This window comes from Coregonus clupeaformis, chromosome 17 (genome assembly GCF_020615455.1).
Source record: "Coregonus clupeaformis isolate EN_2021a chromosome 17, ASM2061545v1, whole genome shotgun sequence".
NCBI lineage: Eukaryota > Metazoa > Chordata > Actinopteri > Salmoniformes > Salmonidae > Coregonus > Coregonus clupeaformis.
In genome coordinates this window covers 53,694,659-53,720,470 of record NC_059208.1, presented here as the reverse complement: position 1 = coordinate 53,720,470, position 25,812 = coordinate 53,694,659, and the positions used below count along the sequence as shown (strand labels likewise).

General features: G+C 41.2%; 1 protein-coding gene and 2 non-coding genes across 3 annotated transcripts in view; all 3 read left to right on the top strand.

Annotated features, from left to right (window-relative positions):
• LOC121586746 (syndetin-like) overlaps positions 1-25,812 on the top strand; it is a 291,135-nt gene that overhangs the window by 156,921 nt on the left and 108,402 nt on the right. The window contains exons 17-19 of the mRNA XM_041903695.2: positions 3,891-3,981; positions 17,949-18,122; positions 22,508-22,626. Coding sequence (XP_041759629.2) covers positions 3,891-3,981; positions 17,949-18,122; positions 22,508-22,626 — 384 coding nt within the window. The remainder of the gene's footprint in view (positions 1-3,890; positions 3,982-17,948; positions 18,123-22,507; positions 22,627-25,812) is intronic.
• On the top strand, positions 20,073-20,148 carry trnav-uac. Its single transcript has one exon. It is a non-coding gene; the product is annotated as a tRNA-Val (tRNA).
• trnav-uac lies at positions 21,108-21,183 on the top strand. The gene has a single exon. It is a non-coding gene; the product is annotated as a tRNA-Val (tRNA).

Below are 25,812 nucleotides of genomic sequence, written 5' to 3'. Positions count from 1 at the left end.
GCTAGCGAATGTTTGCCAAAGTTATATGAATGTTTCCCTGGTTGAACACTGGTCTGATTACATAATAATAATATTGTTCTCCCCAACCTATATAGAACAGTACCAGTCAAAAGTTTGGACACACCTATTTTTACAATTTTTTACATTGTAGAATAATAGTGAAGACATCAAAACTATGAAATAACACATATGGAATCATGTAGTAACCAAATTTGTGTTAAACAAATCAAAATATATTTTATATTTGAGATTCTTCAAATAGCCACCGTTTGCCTTGATGACGGCTATGCACACTCTCAACCAGCTTCACCTGAAATGCTTTTCCAACAGTCTTGAAGGAGTTCCCACATATGCTGAGCACTTGTTGGCTGCTTTTCCTTCACTCTGCCTTCCGACTCATCCCAAACCATCTCAATTGGGTTGAGGTCGGGGGATTGTGGAGGCCAGGTCATCTGATGCAGCACTCCATCACTCTCCTTCTTGGTAAAATAGCCCTTACAGAGCCTGGAGGTGTGTTGGGTCATTGTCCTGTTGAAAAACAAATTATAGTCCCACTAAGCCCAAACCAGATGGGATGGCGATCGCTGCAGAATGCTGTGTTAGCCATGCTGGTTAAGTGTGCCTTGAATTCTAAATAAATCACAGACCGTGTCACCAGCAAAGCATCCCCACACCATAACACCTCCTCCTCCATGCTTTACGGTGGGAACTACACATGCGGAGATCATCCGTTCACCCACAACGCGTCTCACAAAGACATGGTGGATTGAACCGAAAATCTCAAATTTGGACCCCAGACCAACGGACACATTTCCACCGGTCTAATGTCCATTGCTTGTGTTTCTTGGCCCAAGCAGGTCTCTTCTTCTTATTGGTGTCCTTTACTAGTGGTGTCTTTGCAGCAATTCGACCATGAAGGCCTGATTCACACAGTCCCCTCTGAACAGTTGATATTGAGATGTGTCTGTTACTTGAACTCTGTGAAGCATTTATTTGGGCTGCAATTTCTGAGTCTGGTAACTCTAATGAACTTATACTCTGCAGCAGAGGTAACTCTGGGTCTTCCATTCCTGTGGAGTTCCTCATTAGAGCCAGTTTCATCATAGCTCTTGATGGTTTTTGCGACTGCAAAGTCAAAGTTCTTGAAATGTTCCGTATTGACGACCTTCATGTCTTAAAGTAATGATGGACTGTCGTTTCTCTTTGATTATTTGAGCTGTTCTTGCCATAATATGGACTTGGTCTTTTACCAAATAGGGCTATCTTCTGTATACCCCCCTACCTTGTCACAACACAACTGATTGGCTACATAGCGTTAAGAAGGAAATAAATTCCACAAATTAACTTTTAAGAAGCCACACCTGTTAATTGAAATGCATTCCAGGTGACTACCTCATGAAGCTGGTTTAGAGAATGCCAAGAGTGTGCAAAGCTGTCATCATGGCAAACGGTGGCTATTTAAAGAATCTCAAATATCAATTTTGTATTTTTTTTTGTAACACTTTTTTGTTTACTACATGATTCCATATGTGTTATTTGCTAGTTTTGATGTCTTCACTATTATTCTACAATGTAAAAACATGTAAAAATAAAGCAAAACCCTTGAATCAGTAGGTGTGTCCAAACTTTTGACTGGTGGTGTATATATATATAGAGAGAGAAGGCAGGAAGGGCCTTCTATGCCATCAAAAGAAACATAAAATTCGACATACCAATTAGGATCTGGCTAAATATACTTGAATCAGTTATAGAACACATTACCCTTTATGTTTGTGAGATCTGGGGTCCGCTCACCAACCAAGAACTCACAAAATGGGACAAACACCAAATTGAGAAAAAAGATTCTCTGTGTACAATGTAAAACACCAAATAATGCATGCAGAACAGAATTAGACTGATACACGCTAATTATCAAAATCCAGGAAAGAGCCGTTAAATTCTACAACCACCTAAAAGGAAGCGATTCCCAAACCTTCCATAACAAAGCCATCACCTACAAAGAGATGAACCTGCAGAAGAGTCCGCTTAGCAAGCTGGTCTTGGGGCTCTGTTCACTAACACAAACAGACCCCACAGAGCCCCAGGACAGCAACACAATTAGACCCAAGCAAATCATGAGAAAACAAAAAGATAATTACTTGACACATTAGAAAGAATTAACAAAAAAACAGAGCAAACTCGAATGCTATTTGGCCCTAAACAGAGAGTACACAGTGGCAGAGAATACCTGACCACTGTGACTGACCCATACTTAAGGAAAGCTTTGACTATGTACAGACTCAGTGAGCATAGCCTTGCTATTGAGAAAGGTCGCCGTAGGCAGACCTGGCTCTCAAGAGAAGACAGGCTATGTGCACACTGCCCACAAAATGAGGTGGAAACAGCTGCACTTCCTAACCTCCTGCCAAATGTATGACCATATTAGAGACACATATTTCCCTCAGATTACACAGACCCACAACGAATTAGAAAACAAACCCGATTTTGATAAACTCCCATATCTATTGGGTGAAATACCACAGTGTGCAATCACAGCAGCAAGATTTGTGACCTGTTGCCACAAGAAAAGGGCAACCAGTGAAGAACAACCCATAATGATGTTTATTTATTTTCCCTTTTGTACTTTAACATTACAACACTGTATATAGACATAATAACATTTGAAATGTCTTTATTCTTTTGGAACTTTTGTGAGTGTAATGTTTACTGTCAATTTTTTCATTGTTTATTTCAGGGAGGGGGAGGGAGGGAGGGAGGGAGGGAGTGTGTTGAGGGACCTCTGGCCTGCTCCTCCAATGTGGTTTGTGAGGAGTAAGCAACAGATCTTCCCGCAGAGAGACGGGACAAAGGCGGACAGCCAGCCCAGCATGCTCTCTGTGGTCAACTCTGCATTGATCCCATTTCCCCTGTCAGCAATGCTAGGACACGCTCCCACTGTGCCCCTTCTCCCTCTCCGCACCCAATGCATAATTTTCACATTATGTCTGAATACTCAACAACTTGCGAGGCAGACATGAAGCCATTACTCGTCAGCAAACTGTGTGGGGCCTTCACTATGTCGCGCTGGCTGCATTTTGACATTATAATAATATAATATGCCATTTAGCAGACGCTTTTATCCAAAGTGACTTACAGTCATGCGTGCATACATTTTTGTGCATGGGTGGTCCCGGGGATCGAACCCACTACCCTGGCGTTACAAGCGCCGTGCTCTACCAGCTGAGCTACAGAGGACCACAATATATATTGTGCCTCTCTGGGTTAGCGGGGGATATGACATTGTAGCTACTTTTTCTGTCCCCTAATAACTTATAATGATTCAAGAGATGCTTCAAGATATCTGCTATGTCTGTGCACTGACTACACTCCCCATCCACTGTGTGTGCTTGAATACCAAATCTCTTATTCTGAATACAAAAGGTGTTACATGACTAACTTATCTGGCACACTGTTTTTCTAACAGAACACCTCGTAATAATCCCTGTGACTGGTCGGTGTTGTGAGATATATTGTTCCATATATTCAAACACCTGTATGCTGTGGGACCAGGACTCTGTAATGTTTGATGTTTACACTGACATTTCGTGTGGATGAATTGGGATTGACCCACAAGAGAGAGGTGGCGGGTGGGGGGTCTCGCAAGCGGGGGGAGGGTGGGGGGACTGTCCTTTCTCCCTCTACAAACTGCCTTCCATGCCCACCGTGACATTTCCCCGTTCTGTTTAAGCATTTCATCTGGAACTCTGGGAGAGCAGGAGCCCTTGTGCTTGAAAGTAAATGGTAACGGGTCATTAATCGGCAAACGCTGACTTCTTCACTCTTCTTCTTGTCTCTTTCTCTTTCTTTCTTTGTTTGTTTTCTCTTCATCCCTCTTTCTCTCTGCACCCCAGGACGCGCCTGGAGGAGTTGCGGATGTTTCTGGAGAACGAGACGTGGGAACTGTGTCCTGTCAAGTCTAACTTCAACATCACTCAGCTCCACGTGAGTAAAACAGTTAGACGCCACAGAGGCAGGTAGCCATGGAGACTCAGAGAAGTGATGTGACATTTAGTTATCATGTCTCATCTGGAGCGATTAGCTTCTCTGTCACTCATCGTAGGCATGGCATTTACATATGAATATGAATCGTAGTGGCCCTAGTTGTCAGCAGGAGTTAAAGTTAAAGCTGTATACATACAATGTCCCTGGACAATATGATTTATTATCATATTCAAACACTATAAAGGGATCTGGACTGATAGAAATCCATCTAAGAGAAGTTCAACAGGTAGTGTACATGTTGGTTCCCAGAACCCTGTATGAAAATGCACACTGTTTATTTGGCTGACATTATGATAAAAACCTTCAATAAAGGAATTCAAAAAAAAGGAAGCTCTCTCTTCCTTCATTACCAGCAGACGTCAAGGAGGCTTAGGGATAGTTCACCCAAATTACAAAATGACACATTGGTTTGCTTACCCTGTTATTAGGCTACGGGATCGATATTAGCATTTTTTGCGCATCATGTCCAAATCATCCAAAAGTATCTAAAATTGATTGTGAAGATCAACAAAGTCACTTTTAGGTGTTTTTAACATTATGGTTGAAAAATGCTAATATGTGACAGACCTCCTCGATTCAGTCTTATGTAGCAACATTTTAAATGGTGTATTTTACATTGGATAAAAGTAGAGAAAATGGTATATCATACATTGCAGTTGAGGAACAATGGGAAAGTAATTCTGCTTTTAATGTTGATACATTTATAACCCCACCAATACAAACATTGTCATAGCTGTAGTATGAATCTGCAGGTAGTTAAAGCTAACAAACTAGGTTCAATGTTTGCTAGCTAACCTTAGGCAATAACTAGCAATGCAAATGAATTTCTGATTCAAATAATATTACTACACAGATCATACATGTAACATTAGCTAGCGTGCCAGCAAGCTAACGTTTGATAGCTAACTAACAGTACGCTTAACTTGCAATAAAAATGACTTTCTGACTAAATTAGAAACGTATATCTGGAAAATGTAGCTAGACTCTTACCCGTATACATGGATGAATGCTTCACGGCAGACTGGATCCAAGAAAGCGTAGGTAACCTGCCTAAATGACTACCGCCCCATAGCACTCACGTCTGTAGCCATGAACTGCTTTGAAAGGCTGGTCATGGCTCACATCAACACCATCATCCCGGAAACCCTAGACCCACTCCAATTCGCATACTGCCCTAACAGATCCACAGATGACGCAATCTCAATTGCACTCCACACTACCCTTTTCCACCTGGACAAAAGGAACACCTATGTGAGAATGCTGTTCATTGACTACAGCTCAGCGTTCAACACCATAGTGCCCACAAAGCTCATCACTAAGCTAAGGACCCTGGGACTAAACACCTCCCTCTGCAACTGGATCCTGGACATCCTGATGGGCCACCCTCAGGCAACAACACATCTGCCACGCTTATCCTCAACACTGGGTTCCCTCAGGGGTGTGTGCTTAGTCCATTCCTGTACTCCCTGTTCACCCACAACTGCGTGGCCAAACACGACTCCAACACCATCAAGTTTGCTGACGACAAAACAGTGTTAGGCAAAATCACAGACAACGATGAGACAGCCTATAGGGAGGAGGTCAGAGACCTAGCAGTGTGGTGCCAGGACAACAACCTCTCCCTCAATATGAGCAAGACAAAGGAGCTGATCATGGACTACAGGAAAAGGAGGGCCGAACTCGCCCCCATTAACATCGACGTGGCTGTAGTGGAGCGGGTCGAGTGTCCACATCACCAACAAACTATCATGGTCCAAACACACCAAGACAGTCTTGAAGAGGGCACGACAACACCTTTTCCCTCTCAGGAGACTGAAAAGATTTGGCATGGGTCCCCAGATCCTCAAAAAGTTATACAGCTGCACCATCGAGAGTATCCTGATCACCGCCTGGTATGGAAACTGCTCGGCATCTGACCGTAAGGCGCTACAGAGGGTAGTGCATACGGCCCAGTACATCACTGGGGCCAAGCTTCCTGCCATCCAGGACCTATATACAGTTGATGTCGGAGGTTTACATACACTTAAGTTGGAGTCATTAAAACTTATTTTTCAACCACTCCACAAATTTCTTGTTAACAAACTATAGTTTTGGAAAGTCGGTTAGGACATCTACTTTGTGCATGACACAAGTAATTTTTCCAACAATTGTTTACAGACAGATTATTTAACTTAGAAATCACTGTATCACAATTCCAGTGGGTCAGAAGTGTACATACACTAAGTTGACTGTGCCTTTAAACAGCTTGGAAAATTCCAGAAAATGATGTCATGACTTTAGAAGCTTCTGATAGGCTAATTGACATCATTTGAGTCAATTGGAGGTGTACCTGTGGATGTATTTCAAGGTCTACCTTCATACTCAGTGCCTCTTTGCTTGACATCATGGGAAAATCTAATGAAATCAGCCAAGACCTCAACAAAAATGTTAGACCTCCACATGTCTGGTTCATCCTTGGGAGCAATTTCCAAACGCCTGAAGGTACCACGTTCATCTGTACAAACAATAGTACACAAGTAGGACTGAGCACGCCCCCATTCTCATCGACGGGGCTGTAGTGGAACAGGTTGAGAGCTTCAAGTTCCTTGGTGTCCACATCACCAACGAACTATCATGGTCCAAACACACCAAGACAGTCGTGAAGAGGGCACGACAAAGCCTATTCCCCCTCAGGAGACTTAAAAGATTTGGCATGGGTCCTCAGATCCTCAAAAATTATACAGCTGCACCATCGAGAGCATCCTGACTGGTTGCATCACCGCCTGGTATGGCAACTGCTTGGCCTCCGACCGCAAGGCACTACAGAGGGTAGTGCGTACGGCCCAGTACATCACTGGGGCAAAGCTTCCTGCCATCCAGGACCTCTATACCAGGCGGTGTCAGAGGAAGGCCCTCAAAATTGTCAAAGACTCCAGCCACCCTAGTCATAGACTGTTCTCTCTGCTACCGCACGGCAAGCGGTACCGAGTGCCAAGTCTAGGTCCAAAAGACTTCTCAACAGCTTCTACCCCCAAGCCATAAGACTCCTGAACAGCTAATCATGGCTACCCGGACTATTTGCACTGCCCCCCCCACCCCATCCTTTTACGCTGCTGCTACTCTGTTAAGTATTTATGCATAGTCACTTTAACTCTACCCACATGTACATATTACCTCAACTACCTCAACTAGCCGGTGCCCCGCACATTGACTCTGCAACGGTACCCCCTGTATATATAGCCTCCCTACTGTCACTTTATTTTACTTCTGCTCTTTTTTTTCTCAACACTTTTTTTTTGTTGTTGTTTTATTCTTACTTTTTTTGTTAAAAATAAATGCACTGTTGGTTAAGGGCTGTAAGTAAGCATTTCACTGTAATGTCTGCACCTGTTGTATTCGGCGCATGTGACCAATAACATTTGATTTGATTTGATTTGAAGTATAAACACCATGGGACCACGCAGCCATCATACCGCTCAGGAAGGAGACACGTTCTGTCTCCTAGAGATGAACGTACTTTGGTGCGAAAAGTGCAAATCAATCCCAGAACAACAGCAAAGGACCTTGTGAAGATGTTGGAGGAAACAGGTACAAAAGTATCTATATCCACAGTAAAACAAGTCCTATATCGACATAACCTGAAAGGCCGCTCAGCAAGGAAGAAGCCACTGCTCCAAAACTGCCATAAAAAATCCAGACTACGGTTTGCAACTGCACATGGGGACAAAGATCTTACTTTTCTGAGAAATGTCCTCTGGTCTGATGAAACAACAATATAACTGTTTGGCCATAATGACCATCGTCATGTTTGGAGGAACTTATTGTGGGAAGCTTGTGGAAGGCTTCCCAAAACATTTGACCCAAGTTAAACAATATATAGGCAATGCTACCAAATACTAATTGAATGTATGTAAACTTCTGACCCACTGGGAATGTGATGAAATAAATAAAAACTGAAATAAATCATTCTTTCTACTATTATTCTGACATTTCACATTCTTGAAATAAAGTGGTGATCCTAACTGTCCTAAAACAGGGAATCTTTACTAGGATTAAATGTCAGGAATCGTGAAAAACTGAGTTTAAATGTATTTGGCTAAGGTGTATGTAAACTTCCGACTTCAACTGTACTTGGCGGTGTCAGAGGAAGGCCCAAAAAATTGTCAAAGACTCCAGTCACCCAATTCATACTCTTCTCTCTGCTACCGCATGGCAAGCGGTTCCGGAGTGCCAAGTCTAGAACCAAAAGGCTCCTTAACAGCTTTTACCCCCAAACCATAAGACTGCTGAACAATTAATAAAATGGCCACCCGGACTATTTACATTGACCCCCACCCCCCCTTTGTTTTTACACTGCTGCTACTCGCTGTTTATTACCTATGCATAGTCACTTTACCCCTACCTACATGTACAAATGACCTCGACTAACCTGTACCCCCGCACATTGACTTGGTACCGGTAGCCCCTGTATATAGCCTCATTATATATATATTTATTTGTATATATATTTTGAACTTAGTTTATTTAGTAAATATTTTCTTAACTCTATTTATTGAACTGCGTTGTTGGTTAAGGGCTTGTATCTAAGCATTTCACGGTAAGGTCTGCACCTGTTGTATTCGGCGCATGTGACAAATACAATTTGATATAACTCAGTTTTGTTAGTAGTTACATCTTGTTTGGCCAGCTTTGTGTCACGTCACTCCGGTTCACACTGACCGTGGTGTGTGCAGAAAGTAGCCCATCACTTTTTCCTACTGATCTGTCAAAAGAGCCTGCGAAATTCAGGGCATCAATATTGTTGAGAAAACGTTTGTTTAGTTCTCGATGGCTAACCTTATATCTTACAAAAACGGCGCGGTAGAAAGGACTGTCAACACATACTGAACAGCTCACGTTATAGACAGAAGCGAGCTACATGGCAGACCAATCCAAACTCATCTCCCGGCATGTCTAGCCCATACATTATCTCAGACAATCATAGCTAGTGGGAAGGTTCCTGTCTTTTTCCATGGCTAAACCAATTAGGCTCGTAATTTAACTATGTTATTCATATTTATGGATGGAATGCAAGTTTGTTATTAAGGCACATTAAAGTTCACATGTTCCAGAAGGCATTTCTACCAAAAAAAGCATTTTGATAAAAAATAAATGTTAAGTTTCAAATGCTGCCACTCTGAAGTAGTGACGTGCGACATACGCCTAGTTTCCTGAAACGAGTCAGATATCGGTCTCATGACTTGAATGGGATTTGTGCCACAAATGCTAAAACTTTAGCATGTGGAAACAGTGCAGGGAAAACTAAACCAAAGCATGGATTGCTGTCATACCTTGTCCATAGACTGCTTACAGGGTAAAGAAACCAATATGTAATTTGGGTGAAATATCCCTTTAAAGCTGAAATCCATATAGGGAGAAACAGCACCACTGTTCGCTCCAGTACCTTTGTTATTGTTTTTGAGAGGAGCATCCAGCAACGTGCTAAAAAAAAAAGTCTCAGTTCTATCGCGCGTGCAATGATAGTTATATTTTGTATACATGTTAGCTAAAAGCTGAATTGCGCATACAAGTACAAAAAAATACAATATAAATCGATACATTGTGACCATTAGAAACTTGACGGGATGATGGTTGATGATGATGATGAAGAAACCGATAGGATGGCATTGAGAGCGATGGAATTGCTGGTATTGTAAAGAAGGGAGCCAGTCAGGGAAACAGTCCATAGCACCTCGCTGTCCCCTCACGTCCTTTGGCTCTGGTCTTTGAAATAGTTCGCTGGCTTGCCACTCCTCTCCACTGTCACTGTGTAGCTTATTGATGTTGTAAACAATGCATTTTGTGTTTTTTATGTACAGAGAAAATCTTTACAGACCACTTGTTCTATAATGTCATCTACATGTTTAAACATGCAGCATTAGCAGGCAGGCATATGGGATTGTTTCAATGTCCATGCAGCTCCAATTAGCTCATTCTGTAAGCAACATCCGAGGACTACCATAGAATGAATAATGCAGTGAGTGAGAGAGCGAGTGATATTGCCAGCCTCCTACCAGGTACCCTCAGGGAAGCCAGGGTCCCACTATAATCTCCTCATGAAAGATGAATGGCTTGGAATCTAACAAGCAAGATAAGGAAGTGGTAGGCCCAGTTCTGTCTGGCGAGTCTCTGTGGTGTGACTTATTTACAGGCAGACAACTGGTTCATGCCTCTGTTCTGCCACTGGCAAAGGTGACGCTCGGCCTCGGGTTTTGTTTTTGTCCTATATCCAAGTCTTCTTTGAGTTATTCTCGTCTCTGTCTAGTATTTTGTTACAGCCGCTCATGCACTAGGCCTATTTAACTCCATTATTCCTCTATTGCAAACTTGTGGATTTGATTAGCCTGTAGTTGACCAACTCCTTCGCATTAGGCGCATTTGTGACTCTGATTTATCATTTGATGTACATGCCAAAGATTTATGTGAACGATTCAAAACAAGAGGGTGTAAAGAAGAATTATTGGACAATTGCCTTAAGAGAGTTAGACAAGGCATTATGTCAAACACGTCAAAGGAATCCCTCTTCCCTCCTCTGCAACTTTGGTGTCCATCTACAGTCCTATTTCAAGGTCGATCCAGGAAGTGGTTAATAGACATTGGCACATATTACACAGCGACCCCAGCTTTGGTAAAGCATTTTAATCCCCCCCAAGGTTTTGCTATAAGATACCCTCAAATTTACGGGATTGTTTAGTTAGGTCAGATTTGCCTAAGAAAAAAGCATCACTTTTTATGTCTATCATTCCTGATGGCAGTTTCCCTTGTCACAACTGTGTCCATTGCTATGCCATGATCAGAGGGAACTCTCTTATCCGTCCCCATTGGGGTGAGAGGATAAAGGTTTGAGGTAGAATAACATGTTGTATATCTCCTTCAGTGTTCCTGTCACTTGTATTATGTGGGTAAGACCAAACGTGAACTTAAGACAAGGATATGTGAGCATAAGAGCTCCATTCAGAACCATGATGAAAAATCTCCTGTTGCCAGGCATTTCAATAGCCATAATCATCAACTAAGTGCCTTATGAGTATTGAATTGGTGAAGGCACCACGCAGGGGAGGAGATAGGGATACATTACTTCTGCAGAGACATATTGGATAGACCGCTTGGGAACTCATGGCCCAGCAGGCCTTAATGAGCAATGTATTTTTTTTTTGATAGGTGTTTTGTAGTAGATTCTAAATAGGCCAAACATTTAGGTAATGACATCATAATGTATTTGTGTTGTGTGTCTACCTTTATTTGTTTCCCCTACAGCTCTCTGCTGGGGTCTCTTGATTGGGCCAATACTGACTGTGAATGTATCATTATGCCCACCTGTGAGGTCTTGTTGTCGTGACATTGACTGCCATTGCCTTGCACGCTGAAGAAGGGCTCAAACCCCAAACATTCGTGCGGGAATAAAAATTTTGATTTAAGTTTATATACCGTAGTGCTGTCTTATTTCTGTTCTTTTGATTATATACGAGGATCCAGCACCCGATTTAAGTTTGTATGAGGTGGAGACGAGCACATTGTTTATCGTTTCATTTTTTGATTAGCCTGTCCCATTTTAAGTATACCTAGTGGTCCTTTGATAGTTTTCTTGCTCTGATTTCGATGATGTCATCAATGAATGCTATGCCGTAAAGCCACTCCAAGGAGGATAACATTAACGTTAACAATAAATTACACATAACTATAGATGTTGACGAGCATCCACACCAACGGACTGTTTATCGTTCTGCAGTACACCTGTCAATCAACTAATCAACGCATCCTACTGCACAATGTAGGCCTATTAATAAGGTGGTAACATAGACCATTCAGTTCTTCAGGGTGTGTTCATTGACAAAGTGACAACAGCAAATAATAGTGTCTTCAGAAAGTATTCACACCCTTTGACCTTTTCCACATGTTGTGTTACAGCCTGAATTTAAAATGGATTCAATTGAGATTTTGTGTCACCGGCCGACACACAATACCCCATAATGTCAAAGTAGAATTATGTTTTTAGAATCTTTTACATATTAATTAAAAATGAAAAGTTGAAATGTCTTGAGTCAATAAGTATTCAACCCCTTTGTTATGTCAAGACAAAATAAGTTCACAAAATAAGTTGCATGGAGTCACTGTGTGCAATAATAGTGTTTAACATGATTTTTGAATGACTACCTCATCTCTGTACCCCACACATACAATTATCTGTAAGGTCACTCAGTCGAGCAGTTAATTTTAAACACAGATTCAACCACAAAGACCAGGGAGGTTTTCAAATACCTCGCAAAGAATGGCACCTATTGGTAGATGGGTAAAAAATATATATATATCCCTTTGAGCATGGTGAAGTTATTCATTTCACTTTCGATGGTGTATCAATATACCCAGTCACTACAAAGATACAGGCGTCCTTCCTAATTCAGTTGCCAGAGAGGAAGGAAACCACTCAGGGATTTCACCATGAGGCTAATGGTGACTTTAAAACAGTTACAGAGTTTAATGGTTGTGATAGGAGATAACTGAGGATGGATCAATGACATTGTAGTTACTCCACAATACTAACCTAAATGACAGAGTGAAAAGAAGGACGCCTGTACAGAATATAAATATTCCAAAACATGCATCTTGTTTGGCAGTAAGGCACTAAAGTAAAACTGCAAAAAATGTGGCAAAGAAATGAACTTTATGTCCTGAATACAAAGCGTAATGTTTGGGGCAAATCCAACACAACACATCACTGAGTACCACTATTCATATTTTCCAGCATGGTGGTGGCTGCATCATGTTATGGGTATGCTTGTCATTGGCAAGGACTAGGACGTTTGTTTTGGGATAAAAATAAACGGAATAGAGCTAAGCACAGGCAAAATCCTAGAGGAAAACCTGGTTCAGTCTGCTTTCCAACAGACACTGGGAGACAAATTCATCTTTCAGCAAAAAGGCCAAATATACACTGGAGTTGCTTACCAAGACGGCATTGAATGTTCCTGAGTGGCCTAGTTACGGTTTTGACTTAAATCATCTTGAAAATCTATGGGAAGACTTGAAAATGGCTGTCAATGATCAACAACCAACTTGACAGAGCTTGAAGAATTGTAAAAATAATATTGTGCCAATATTGTACAATCCAGGTGTGCAAAGCTCTTAGAGACTTACCCAGAAAGACTCACAGCTGTAATCGCTGCCGAAGTTGATTCTAACATGAATTGACTCAGGGATGTGAATACTTATGTAAATGAGATATTTCTGTATTTAATTTTCAAAAATGTGCAAAAATTTCTAAAAACATGTTTCACTTTGTCATTATGGGGTATTGTGTGTAGATGGGTGAGATAAAATATATTTAACCCATTTTTAATTCAACCTGTAACACTTTCTGAAGGCACTGTACTTCAATGCACATGTAATACAAAAGAATGTAGAAACTCATATTTAAATGTAGCTATTCAACAGCAAATGCTGTTTAGCCTGCACATCTTTTACATCATGTAATGGCTTGCCTCGTTGCGCAAGTGGTTTGCAAGTGATTTCAATTTTTCTATTGATTGTTAAATCTTTTGGATCTTATTTTTCGCTGTGCTCATCTATATGTCCTGATCTATATGTCATTTGACCTAGGCTTATTTTACATTTAGCAATTAGCAAGAGCAAACTTAGCTTCTCTCCACAAAAAAGGCTATTGGGCCTAGTATAACAATTCAAAAAATACTGTAAATGTCCTATAGTTTTGTAGCCTATAGCTTTGTAGCCTATAGCTTTGTAGCCTATAGTTTTGTAGCCTATAGCTTTGTAGCCTATAGTTTTGTAGCCTATAGTTTTGTAGCCTATAACTTTGTAGCCTATAGCTTTGTAGCCTACAGTTTTGTAGCCTATAGTTTTGTTGCCTATAGCTTTGTAGCCTATAGCTTTGTAGCCTATAGCTTTGTAGCCTATAGTTTTGTAGCCTATAGCTTTGTAGCCTATAGTTTTGTAGCCTATAGCTTTGTAGCCTATAGCTTTTCCTGGGATTTCATGTGAAGAGGAATAGCAGAGAGGCTTGCGTAGTCTATAGCCTATTCCGCACAGGAACAGCTGGAAGAGAGGCTAGAGATGTGTAGCTGAGTAAGAAGCTAAATATTAGCTAGATATTAGGCCATTCATTAGCTAAATAGTAGGGCTATAAATATTTACCTGGCAAAGTGCAAGAAAGAAAGTGAACAGATTATGAAATGGCACATCTGTGCGTTCCTCCAGGCTGCGCTCTGCAGTCACGGACACAGAAAGCGACACTATTGATTAGGCCTACGTTTTTAGACTAAAACATTATTCTACCTAGGCTACAACAACACAGTGTAATGAGGAATGTATTATTGTTATCAAGTGAATTCAAAATTATTGTCTAGGGCTGTATGCTGCTGTGATGTAGGCTAATTTGAATAACAGCTCAAAAGTCCTGTTTTGAATGCTTCATGCTGAAATAACTGCATATAGCCTAGGCCTGATCATGCAACCATTTGGATCAGTTATGGATTTACAAGGTCCAGAAAGGTACATTAGCAGGCTACTCATATGGTGTATTTTGCACCATCACGTGTACTCTCTCTCTCTCTCCTTTCAAACTCCCTTATTTAAAATTCAGCAAGCAAGAGCAAGCTGGAATCTCTCCTCGATAGACTAGAAGTAGGAAATAAAATGCCTGAATTAAGTGTACAACAAGCTATTGTAGTCTAGGTTTTCCTGGGACTCCAAGAGCTAAGAGGAATAGTTGTAGCCGAGGGGCAGTGGAGAGGCCAGGTGCGTAAATGCGCAGAGAGAACTGTGAAGACAGACTAGAGATGTGTAGCCTAAGTTAGAAGCATTTGCAACCCATCATTCATTAACTAAATACAGTGGTGGAAAAAGTACCCAATTGTCATACTTGAGTAAAAGTAAAGATACGTTAATAGAAAATGACTCAAATAAAAGTGAAAGTCACCCAGTAAAATACCACTTGAGTAAAAGTCTAAAAGTATTTGGTTTTAAATATACTTAAGTATCAAAAGTAAATGTAATTGATCAAATGTACTTAAGTATCAAAAATACAAGTATAAATCATTTCAAATTCCTTATATTAAGCAAACCAGACGGCACCATTTTCTTGTTTTCTAAATTTATGGATAGCCAGGGGCAAACTCCAACACTCAGACATAATTTACAAGCAAAGCATTTGTGTTTAGTGAGTCCGCCATATCAGAGGCAGTTGATGACCAAGGATGTTCTCTTGATAAGTGTGTGAATTTGACCATTTTCCTGTCCTGCTAAGCATTCAATCAATGTAACGAGTACTTTTAGGTGTCAGGGAAAATGTATGGAGTAAAAAGTATCATTATTTTCTTTAGGAATGTAGTGAAGTAAATGTACAAGTTTTCAAAAATAAAAATAGTAAAGTACAGATATAAAAAAAAAAACGACTTAAGTAGTACTTGAAAGTATTTTTACTTAAGTACTTTACACCACTGGCTAAATACTAGGTCTAATACTACTAATACTTTTTAGGGACAAGAAAATAATCATACCTAGGCTATAACAACATAATGCAATAATGCATTTTTTTTCTTCTTCTGTGAGTAAATAATTCTAGTCTAGGCTGTAAACTATATTGAATATGCCATTTCAATAACCGCTAAAAAGCTCTGCGTTTTCAATGCATGTTTCATTCTGAAATAATAATAATCTTGCATAGGCCTGATTAGGCAACCATTTCGATCAGTAATGGGTCTTTTCTCAACAGTTTACAAGGTCCAGAAAGACATATTAGCAGGCCAGTCATAGTATGTATTTTGTCAGGATGTATCGCCATTAACAGATGGGACCTACCATCGGAAAATATGGCCTTCTCATGCGCAGTTAGTCGTGGATCATCATTCTCCGAAATCTTCCTATAATTAATGTGGCTACCAATATGCTCACACATGCCTAGTTATTCAGGCAAGTTTACCTTGCGTTCTGCCTTCTCTCCTCTCCGAGCAGCCTTGTGCACCTACAACCAAGAATGCTTCAATAGAACGTGCTTTTGATTGGTTGTCAATGTTGTATCATCGGAGTGCCAGGCAAAAAATGGCTCTGAAAGTGATCTAAACGATAGCTCTCGTTATCGTTCTCCACTGTTTTTGTAGTTGTCGTTGTAGTGTGAACGCTCCTGTTCACTTGAATTAGAACTATTTTTTAAAAATGTATCGTTATAGTTATCGTTATCAACTCAGCAAAAAATGAAACGTCCTCTCACTGTCAACTGCGTTTATTTTCAGCAAACTTAACACGTATGAACATAACAAGATTCAACAACTTAGACATTAACTGAACAAGTTCCACAGACATGTGACTAACAGAAATTGAATAATGTGTCCCTGAACAAAGGGGGGGTCAAAATCAAAAGTAACAGTCAGTATCTGGTGTGGCCACCAGCTGCATTAAGTACTGCAGTGCATTTCCTCCCCATGGACTGCACCAGATTTGCCAGTTCTTGCTGTGAGATGTTACCCCACTCTTCCACCAAGGCACCTGCAAGTTCCCAGAAATTTCTGGGGGGAATGGCCCCAGCCCTCACCCTCCGATCCAACAGGTCCCAGACGTGCTCAATGGGATTGAGATCCGGGCTCTTCGCTGGCCATGGCAGAACACTGACATTCCTGTCTTGCAGGAAATCACGCACAGAACGAGCAGTATGGCTGGTGGCATTGTCATGCTGGAGGGTCATGTCAGGATGAGTCTGCAGGAAGGGTACCACATGAGGTAGGAGGATGTCTTCCCTGTAACGCACAGCGTTGAGATTGCCTGCAATGACAACAAGCTCAGTCCGATGATGCTGTGACACACCGCCCCAGACCATGACGGACCCTCCACCACCAAATCGATCCCGCTCCAGAGTACAGGCCTCGGTGTAACGCTCATTCCTTCGACGATAAACGCGAATCCTACCATCACCCCTGGTGAGACAAAACTGCGACTCGTCAGTGAAGAGCACTTTTTGCCAGTCCTGTCTGGTCCAGCGACGGTGGGTTTGTGCCCATAGGCGACATTGTTGCCGGTGATGTCTGGTGAGGACCTGCCTTACAACAGGCCTACAAGCCCTCAGTCCAGCCTCTCTCAGCCTATTGCAGACAGTCTGAGCACTGATGGAGGGATTGTGCGTTCCTGGTGTAACTCGGGCAGTTGTTGTTGCCATCCTGTACCTGTCCCGCAGGTGTGATGTTCGGATGTACCGATCCTGTGCAGGTGTTGTTACACGTGGTCTGCCACTGCGAGGACGATCAGCTGTACGTCCTGTCTCCCTGTAGCACTGTCTTAGGCATCTCACAGTACGGACATTGCAATTTATTGCCCTGGCCACATCTGCAGTCCTCATGCCTCCTTGCAGCATGCCTAAGGCACGTTCACGCAGATGAGCAGGGACCCTGGGCATCTTTCTTTTGGTGTGTTTCAGAGTCAGTAGAAAGGCATCTTTAGTGTCCTAAGTTTTCATAACTGTGACCTTAATTGCCTACCGTCTGTAAGCTGTTAGTGTTTTAACGACCGTTCCACAGGTGCATGTTCATTAATTATTTATGGTTCATTGAACAAGCATGGGAAACAGTGTTTAAACCCTTTACAATGAAGATCTGTGAAGTTATTTGGATTTTTACTAATTATCTTTGAAAGACAGGGTCCTGAAAAAGGGACATTTCTTTTTTTGCTGAGTTTAGTTATCATCCTTGGTGTGGGCGGCCCTTTACCCTGTATTCACTCTTTGCACCTCTCTCTATTCAATCTAAGGATGCGTCCCAAATGGCACCCTATTTCCTGTGTAGTGCACTGCTTTTTAGATTTTTATATAGTGCCCTATGGTGGAATAGCGTGCCATTTGGGATGCATTCCTAAGCGTGTCTCTCCCTCTGCTCTCTCTCTCCCTGCAGGAGTTTAAGTTCTTGGGTCAGTACCGGTCCCCCTCAGTGTCTCCCAATAGACAGGTGTTGTCCAGCCAGGACCAGGAAGTCCTGTCTCTTTTTGAGCACTTCAGCCAGGAGGGGAACCCTTTTGAGAGGCACATCGACAACGAGGAGACTGAGGACGTGCTGGCCTCCAATGGAGTAAGCAGTGGCCATGTTTGAGATCATCAAATCTGTAATGCATTGTGGGTAAATTGTGACTGACTGACTGATCTACAAATAATTATGAGCAGTTATTTATGATGGAAGGTGATTTGTAGATCAGTCTGCAATGTCAAACCACCACGGTGCCTCATCCTAGTTCCAGATGTATTACGTGTTTGTAGATGCTAGTCCTGTGGCTGGTATATTGTGTATGCTGTTTGTCAAGGAGAATGAAGCAGTTTGTAAGCACCAGCAGCTTTGTTTATAGGGGTGAGTTAAGGTTATTTCAATCAGAAGGTGACATATTCCGTAACTCCCTGTCTGCCACACACATTGGTCAACGCCCGGCGTCCATTATGCTCAGTAGGACTTGTCCATTACATGCGTTAGAGTTCTGTTACATCTCTCCACCAGAATGTTGTATCACCATCCACTGATCCTTCTTCATAACGCCTGCTGCCATTCCGTCAGATCTCACCAGGCATTCATATTAATCCCATTAGTTCCCCAGGTAGCACGTGTCATCACCGTGCGTCACACTGAGTTATTGCAAATCTGGAAATAAATAGGAGCAGTGATTAAGTCGGATGTTATCATGTGGGGACGTTAAGTGGTTTATAGTCGCCCTAACAGTCACGTCAGGGTCGTAACATGAGTTTTATGGAGGGGACCGTGTCGGTATGGACTCAAGAGTTTACACCCGCTGCAGTGGTGCTTAACGCTTTGATGCGCTTGACATTTAATTATATTTAATATGAGCCGCTACTGTAATGAAAAATAAAGAATATATTTATATGGGCATTGGGTGTTGTCCTTTGGAGAGCTCTGAGTGGTAGCACACTGATATTAATGAAATAATAGTCTAGCTTTTATGAAGTGACATAAACCTTTATGGAAATGTGCTTGCATACAAGTGCACTGGACTCTTTTAGAAGTAATATTTATCTTTTTACTTCTGGAGAATGGCAATATTGTGCCAACATATTACTCCCACCATACAGAGAGAGAGAGAGTTGTATACCTTATAGCAGGGGTGTCAAACTGATTCCATGGAGGGGCCTAGTGTCTGCAGGTTTTTGGTTTTTCCTTTCAATTAAGCTCTAGACAACCAGGTGTGGGGAGGAGCGAAAACCTGCAGACACTCGGCCCTCCATGGAATGAGTTTGAAACCTGTGCCTTCACTCTCAGCTTTATGTGTTTACAATGGCATTTCAGTTACCTGACATTACTGGTTGCTGTTATTACAGTTGAGAGGATAACAATAAGAACATCTTCTCATCATGTTGTATTGAGCTCTTAACTGAACTGTTTATTAAGGGAACTGAACTGTCTGTTCAGGGAACTGAACTGTTTATTAAGGGAACTGAACTGTTTATTAAGGGAACTGAACTGTCTGTTAAGGGAACTGAACTGTTTATTAAGGGAACTGAACTGTTTATTAAGGGAACTGAACTGTCTATTAAGGGAACTGAACTGTCTGTTAAGGGAACTGAACTGTTTATTAAGGGAACTGAACTGTTTATTAAGGGAACTGAACTGTTTATTAAGGGAACTGAACTGTCTGTTAAGGGAACTGAACTGTGTATTAAGGGAACTGAACTGTTTATTATGGGAACTGAACTGTCTGTTAAGGGAACTGAACTGTCTGTTAAGGGAACTGAACTGTTTATTAAGGGAACTGAACTGTTTATTAAGGGAACTGAACTGTTTATTAAGGGAACTGAACTGTTTATTAAGGGAACTGAACTGTTTATTAAGGGAACTGAACTGTCTGTTAAGGGAATTGAACTGTCTGTTAAGGGAACTGAACTGTTTATTAAGGGAACTGAACTGTTTATTAAGGGAACTGAACTGTTTATTAAGGAAACTGGACTGTCTGTTAAGGGAACTGAACTGTTTATTAAGGGAACTGAACTGTCTGTTAAGGGAACTGAACTGTTTATTAAGGGCCTCCTGTAGCTCAGTTGGTAGAGCATGGCGCTTACAACGCCAGGGTTGTGGGTTCGATTCCCACGGGGGGCCAGTATGAAAAATGTATGCACTCACTAACTGTAAGTCGCTCTGGATAAGAGCCTCTGTAGCTCAACTGGTAGAGCACGGAGCTTGTAACGCCAAGGTAGTGGGTTCGATCCCCGGGACCACCCATACACAAAAATGTATGCACGCATGACTGTAAGTCGCTTTGGATAAAAGCGTCTGCTAAATGGCATATTATTATATTATTAAGAGCGTCTGCTAAATGACTAAAATGTAAATGTAAACTGAACTGAACTGTTTATTAAGGGAACTGAACTGTTTATTAAGGGAACAATTTAAGTGGAACTGAACTAAACTAAACTGTTTAAGAGGAACTTAACTGAACTGTTTAAGGGGAACATAACTGAACTGTTTAAGGGGACTGAACTGTTTATTAAGGGAACTGAACTGTCTGTTAAGGGAACTGAACTGTTTATTAAGGGAACTGAACTGTTTATTAAGGGAACTGAACTGTCTATTAAGGGAACTGAACTGTCTGTTAAGGGAACTGAACTGTTTATTAAGGGAACTGAACTGTTTATTAAGGGAACTGAACTGTTTATTAAGGGAACTGAACTGTCTGTTAAGGGAACTGAACTGTGTATTAAGGGAACTGAACTGTTTATTATGGGAACTGAACTGTCTGTTAAGGGAACTGAACTGTCTGTTAAGGGAACTGAACTGTTTATTAAGGGAACTGAACTGTTTATTAAGGGAACTGAACTGTTTATTAAGGGAACTGAACTGTTTATTAAGGGAACTGAACTGTTTATTAAGGGAACTGAACTGTCTGTTAAGGGAATTGAACTGTCTGTTAAGGGAACTGAACTGTTTATTAAGGGAACTGAACTGTTTATTAAGGGAACTGAACTGTTTATTAAGGAAACTGGACTGTCTGTTAAGGGAACTGAACTGTTTATTAAGGGAACTGAACTGTCTGTTAAGGGAACTGAACTGTTTATTAAGGGCCTCCTGTAGCTCAGTTGGTAGAGCATGGCGCTTACAACGCCAGGGTTGTGGGTTCGATTCCCACGGGGGGCCAGTATGAAAAATGTATGCACTCACTAACTGTAAGTCGCTCTGGATAAGAGCCTCTGTAGCTCAACTGGTAGAGCACGGAGCTTGTAACGCCAAGGTAGTGGGTTCGATCCCCGGGACCACCCATACACAAAAATGTATGCACGCATGACTGTAAGTCGCTTTGGATAAAAGCGTCTGCTAAATGGCATATTATTATATTATTAAGAGCGTCTGCTAAATGACTAAAATGTAAATGTAAACTGAACTGAACTGTTTATTAAGGGAACTGAACTGTTTATTAAGGGAACAATTTAAGTGGAACTGAACTAAACTAAACTGTTTAAGAGGAACTTAACTGAACTGTTTAAGGGGAACATAACTGAACTGTTTAAGGGGACTGAACTAAACTTTTTAAGGTGAACTGAACTGTTTAAGAGGAGCTTAAACACTTCAGTTCCCCTTAAACAGTCTGCTAGATGACTAAAATGTAATAAATGCTTCTAAATCATCAGCAATTATAACTCTTTCTCTGAATGACCATATGATTATTTCCCCCCCACTTTTATTTTATTTTATTTCACCTTTATTTAACCAGGTAAGCCAGTTGAGAACAAGTTCTCATTTACAACTGCGACCTGGCCAAGATAAAGCAAAGCAGTGCGATAAAAACAACAACAACACAGAGCTACACATGGGAGAAACAAAAACGTACAGTCAATAACACAATAGAAAATAGAAAATCTATATACAGTGTGTGCAAATGTAGTAAGTTATGGAGGTAAGGCAATAAATAGGCCATAGTGCAAAATAATTACAATTTGGTATTAACACTGGAGTGATAGATGTGCAGAAGATGATGTGCAAATAGAGATACTGGGGTGCAAATGAGCAAAATAATTAACAATGTAAATAACAATATGGGGATGAGGTAGTTGGGTGGGCTAATTACAGATGGGCTGTGTACAGGTACAGTGATCGGTAAGCTGCTCTGACAACTGATGCTTAAAGTTAATGAGGGAGATAAGTGTCTCCAGCTTCAGAGATTTTTGTAGTTCGTTCCAGTCATTTACAGCAGAGAACTGGAAGAAATGGCAGCCAAAGGAGGTGTTGGCTTTGGGGATGACCAGTGAGATATACCTGCTGGAGCGCATACTACAGATGGGTGTTGCTATGGTGACCAATGAGCTAAGATAAGGCGGGGATTTGCCTAGAAGTGAGATGAGTGTGCACCAGGACTACGACAGTGATGAAAGCATAGAAATGATCATATTGTTAATATATATGTAAACCTTTTCTAAATGGCTATATTTGAATGGTATTGTTACTGTGTTATTCCCTCTCTGCAGTGTGAGTCAGATGAGCTGGAGAGGTGTGTGTACCAGGACTACGACAGTGACAGTGACGTCCCTGATGAACTCAAACAGGACTACGTGGACGAGCAGACCGGAGACATCCCTCTCAAGAGGTCAGGTCAAAGGTCACAATGTGATGATGTCATATCCCGCGAGTTTACTGGTCAAGTTCTCACAAACTATGCTAGTAGTTAATGTATGATGAACATCTATAAGTGGAAAGATACATGCATTATATACATCATTTTGAAGGAATTGTCATAATTTTTTCTCTCAGTGTAGGGTTGAAACAGCTGCATGAATGAATGAATGACATTTTATTTTCGTGTCAAATCGCCAGTTGGCAACCCATCCCTTATGGGATTAACTGACACATAAACAAACATTACAATAATTCAGTGATAATTCTTCCGGTGTTCTGTGCAGTACGCACCACATAAAGTGAAAAATAAATCAATACATAATAGTAGATAAGGTTATCCAAGCAATAATTATATCCCTAGAGCAGTAAAAAGAATACCCCAAAAAAATCCAAAAATATAAATCCTGAAAAATGAAACAGAAGGCATTTGGACCCAGTCTGGCACAAAGACAATATCCAAGTGTAAAACAGGCCTACACACAATCTATATACACCACCGTACTAAAGTCTGGGGTCACTTAGAAATGTAATTTCTTTCCATGAAAACATACATTAAATGAGTTTGAATAGGAAATATAGCAAAATGAATAGGAAATGTAGTCATTGACAAGGTTAGAAATATTGATTTTTAATTGAAATAATAATTGTGTCCTTCAAACTTTGCTTTCGTCAAATAATCCTCCATTTGCAGCAATTACAGCCTTGCAGACCTTTGGCATTCTAGTTGTCAATTTGTTGAGGTAATCTGAAGAGATTTCACCCCATGCTTCCTGAAGCACCTCCTACAAGTTGGATTGGCTTGATGGGCACTTCTTACATACCATACGGTCAAGCTGCTCCCACAACAGCTGACTGCTTCTTCCCTAAATAGTTATTGCGTAGTTTGGAGCTGTGCTTTTTGTCATTGTCCTGTTGTAGGGGGAAATAGGCTCCAATCAAGCGGCGTCCACAGGGTATGGCATGGCGTTGCAAAATGGAGTGATAGCCTTCCTTCTTCAAGATCCCTTTTAGCCTGGACAAATCTCCCACTTTACCACCACCAAAGCACCCCCAGACCATCACATTGCCTCCACCATGCTTGACAGATGGCATCAAGCACTCCTCCAGCATATTTTCATTTGGTCTGCGTCTCACAAATGTTCTTCTTTGTGCTCCGAACACCTCAAACTTCGATTCGTCTGTCCATAACACTTTTTTCCAATCTTCCTCTGTCCAGTGTCTGTGTTCTTTTGCCCATCTTAATCTTTTATTTTTATTGGCCAGTCTGAGAAATTGCTTTTTCTTTGCAACTCTGCCTAGAAGGTCAGCATCCCGGAGTCACCTCTTCACTGTTGACGTTGAGACTGGTGTTTTGCGGGTACTATTTAATGAAGCTGCCAGTTGAGGACTTGTGAGGCGTCTGTTTCTCAAACTAGACACACTAATGTGCACCGGGGCCTCCCACTCCTCTTTCTATTCTGGTTAGAGCCAGTTTGCGCTGTTCTGTGAAGGGAGTATTACACAGCGTTGTACAAGATCTTCAGTTTCTTGGCAATTTCTCGCATGGAATAGCCTTCATTTCTCAGAACAAGAATAGACTGACGAGTTTCAGAAGAAAGTTATTTGTTTCTGGCCATTTTGAGCCTGTAATTGAACCCACAATTGCTGGTGCTCCAGATACTCAACTAGTCTCAAGAAGGCCTGTTTTATTGCTTCTTTAATCAGCACAACAGTTTTCAGCTGTGCTAACATAATTGCAAAAGGGTTTTCTAATGATCAATTAGCCTTTTTAAATGATAAACTTGGATTAGCAAACACAACGTGCCATTGGAACACAGGACTGATGGTTGCTGATAATGGGCCTCTGTACGCCTATGTAGATATTCCATTAAAAATCAGCCATTTCCAGCTACAATAGCCATTTTCAACATTAACAATGTCTACACTGTATTTCTGATGAATTTGATGTTATTTTAATGGACAAAAATGTTTGCTTTCCTTTCGAAAACAAGGACATTTCTAAGTGACCCCAAACTTTTGAACGGTAGTTTACATACGTGCCATTTGCCAAATAGGAGCTAAATATTTGTAGAATTTAATTATTCCATGCTTTATCTGAAAATTCTGCAAACGGAAATACACAGTGGACAAAAAACGATTTCAGTTTCTCATCATGGCTCAGCCACATAATGCCAGGGTATATCTGGTGGGCTTTCTGGAATAAGGACAAGTGTATATCGTGGCAGAAAGGGCAATTAAAATGCATATATTGGCTACATATTTAGAATAGGCGTCTCAATATATATGTTTAGCTCACCCCTACATAACCCATCGACGTTGGCACAATTGCATCAAGTTCTTTGTCTACACAATGAAACGTTCTCTTTTACCCTCCCCTTACTTAATAGCACTCAAATCCCATGTTTGATAAACACAATCATTAAAACAGGATGAATTACCAAGAGGCTTTTCATCCCCATGTGAAAATGTTCTCAAATCGTCATCTTCTACAGTATTTCATTAAGCTTTCAATGAAGCCGTTTTGTAACAGATCATTCAAATACATTTCCTCCCACTGGAAAAACGACTACTTCACACACACACACACACACACACACACACACACACACACACACCCTCCCATTGTTCTCTCGTTAACAGAGAGGAGGGGAGATTCTGCAGTAAATCAGTGGCAAGACTGTGGATGTGACTGCATGCTACAATATGGCAGCTAATTGCGTGAGAGTGCCAGATGTGCAGCAGGGGGCAAAAACCACGTTTACTTATTCAAAAGCTCTTCATTAAGAACGGATGTAGGAATGAATGAATTGATGATGTACATTGACATTACACACAGTTATTGATTTCCATGCATGTTGTGTGGCGATTGCCTTGGGTTCACTACAGGAAGCAGAACACAGTGCCTGCAAGGTCTGCATTCTCCCCAGTGTGTTGTACTGATCTAAGCCTCTAACATGCTCATTTCCCAATATATCAGAAGGAATCTCTGGCTAATTGAAGGGCTGCTGGAAGGCCACGAACATGTCCAGCAATTAGAGATGTTCTAATGAATGGTGGTAGATGCAGTTGCATCGTTAGTCAGGGGGCTAGTTCTGTAAGATCAGCGGTTCACCACCGCCTCAACCCTCGTTTAGCTACGTCTTTAGCCCTCTCGTGT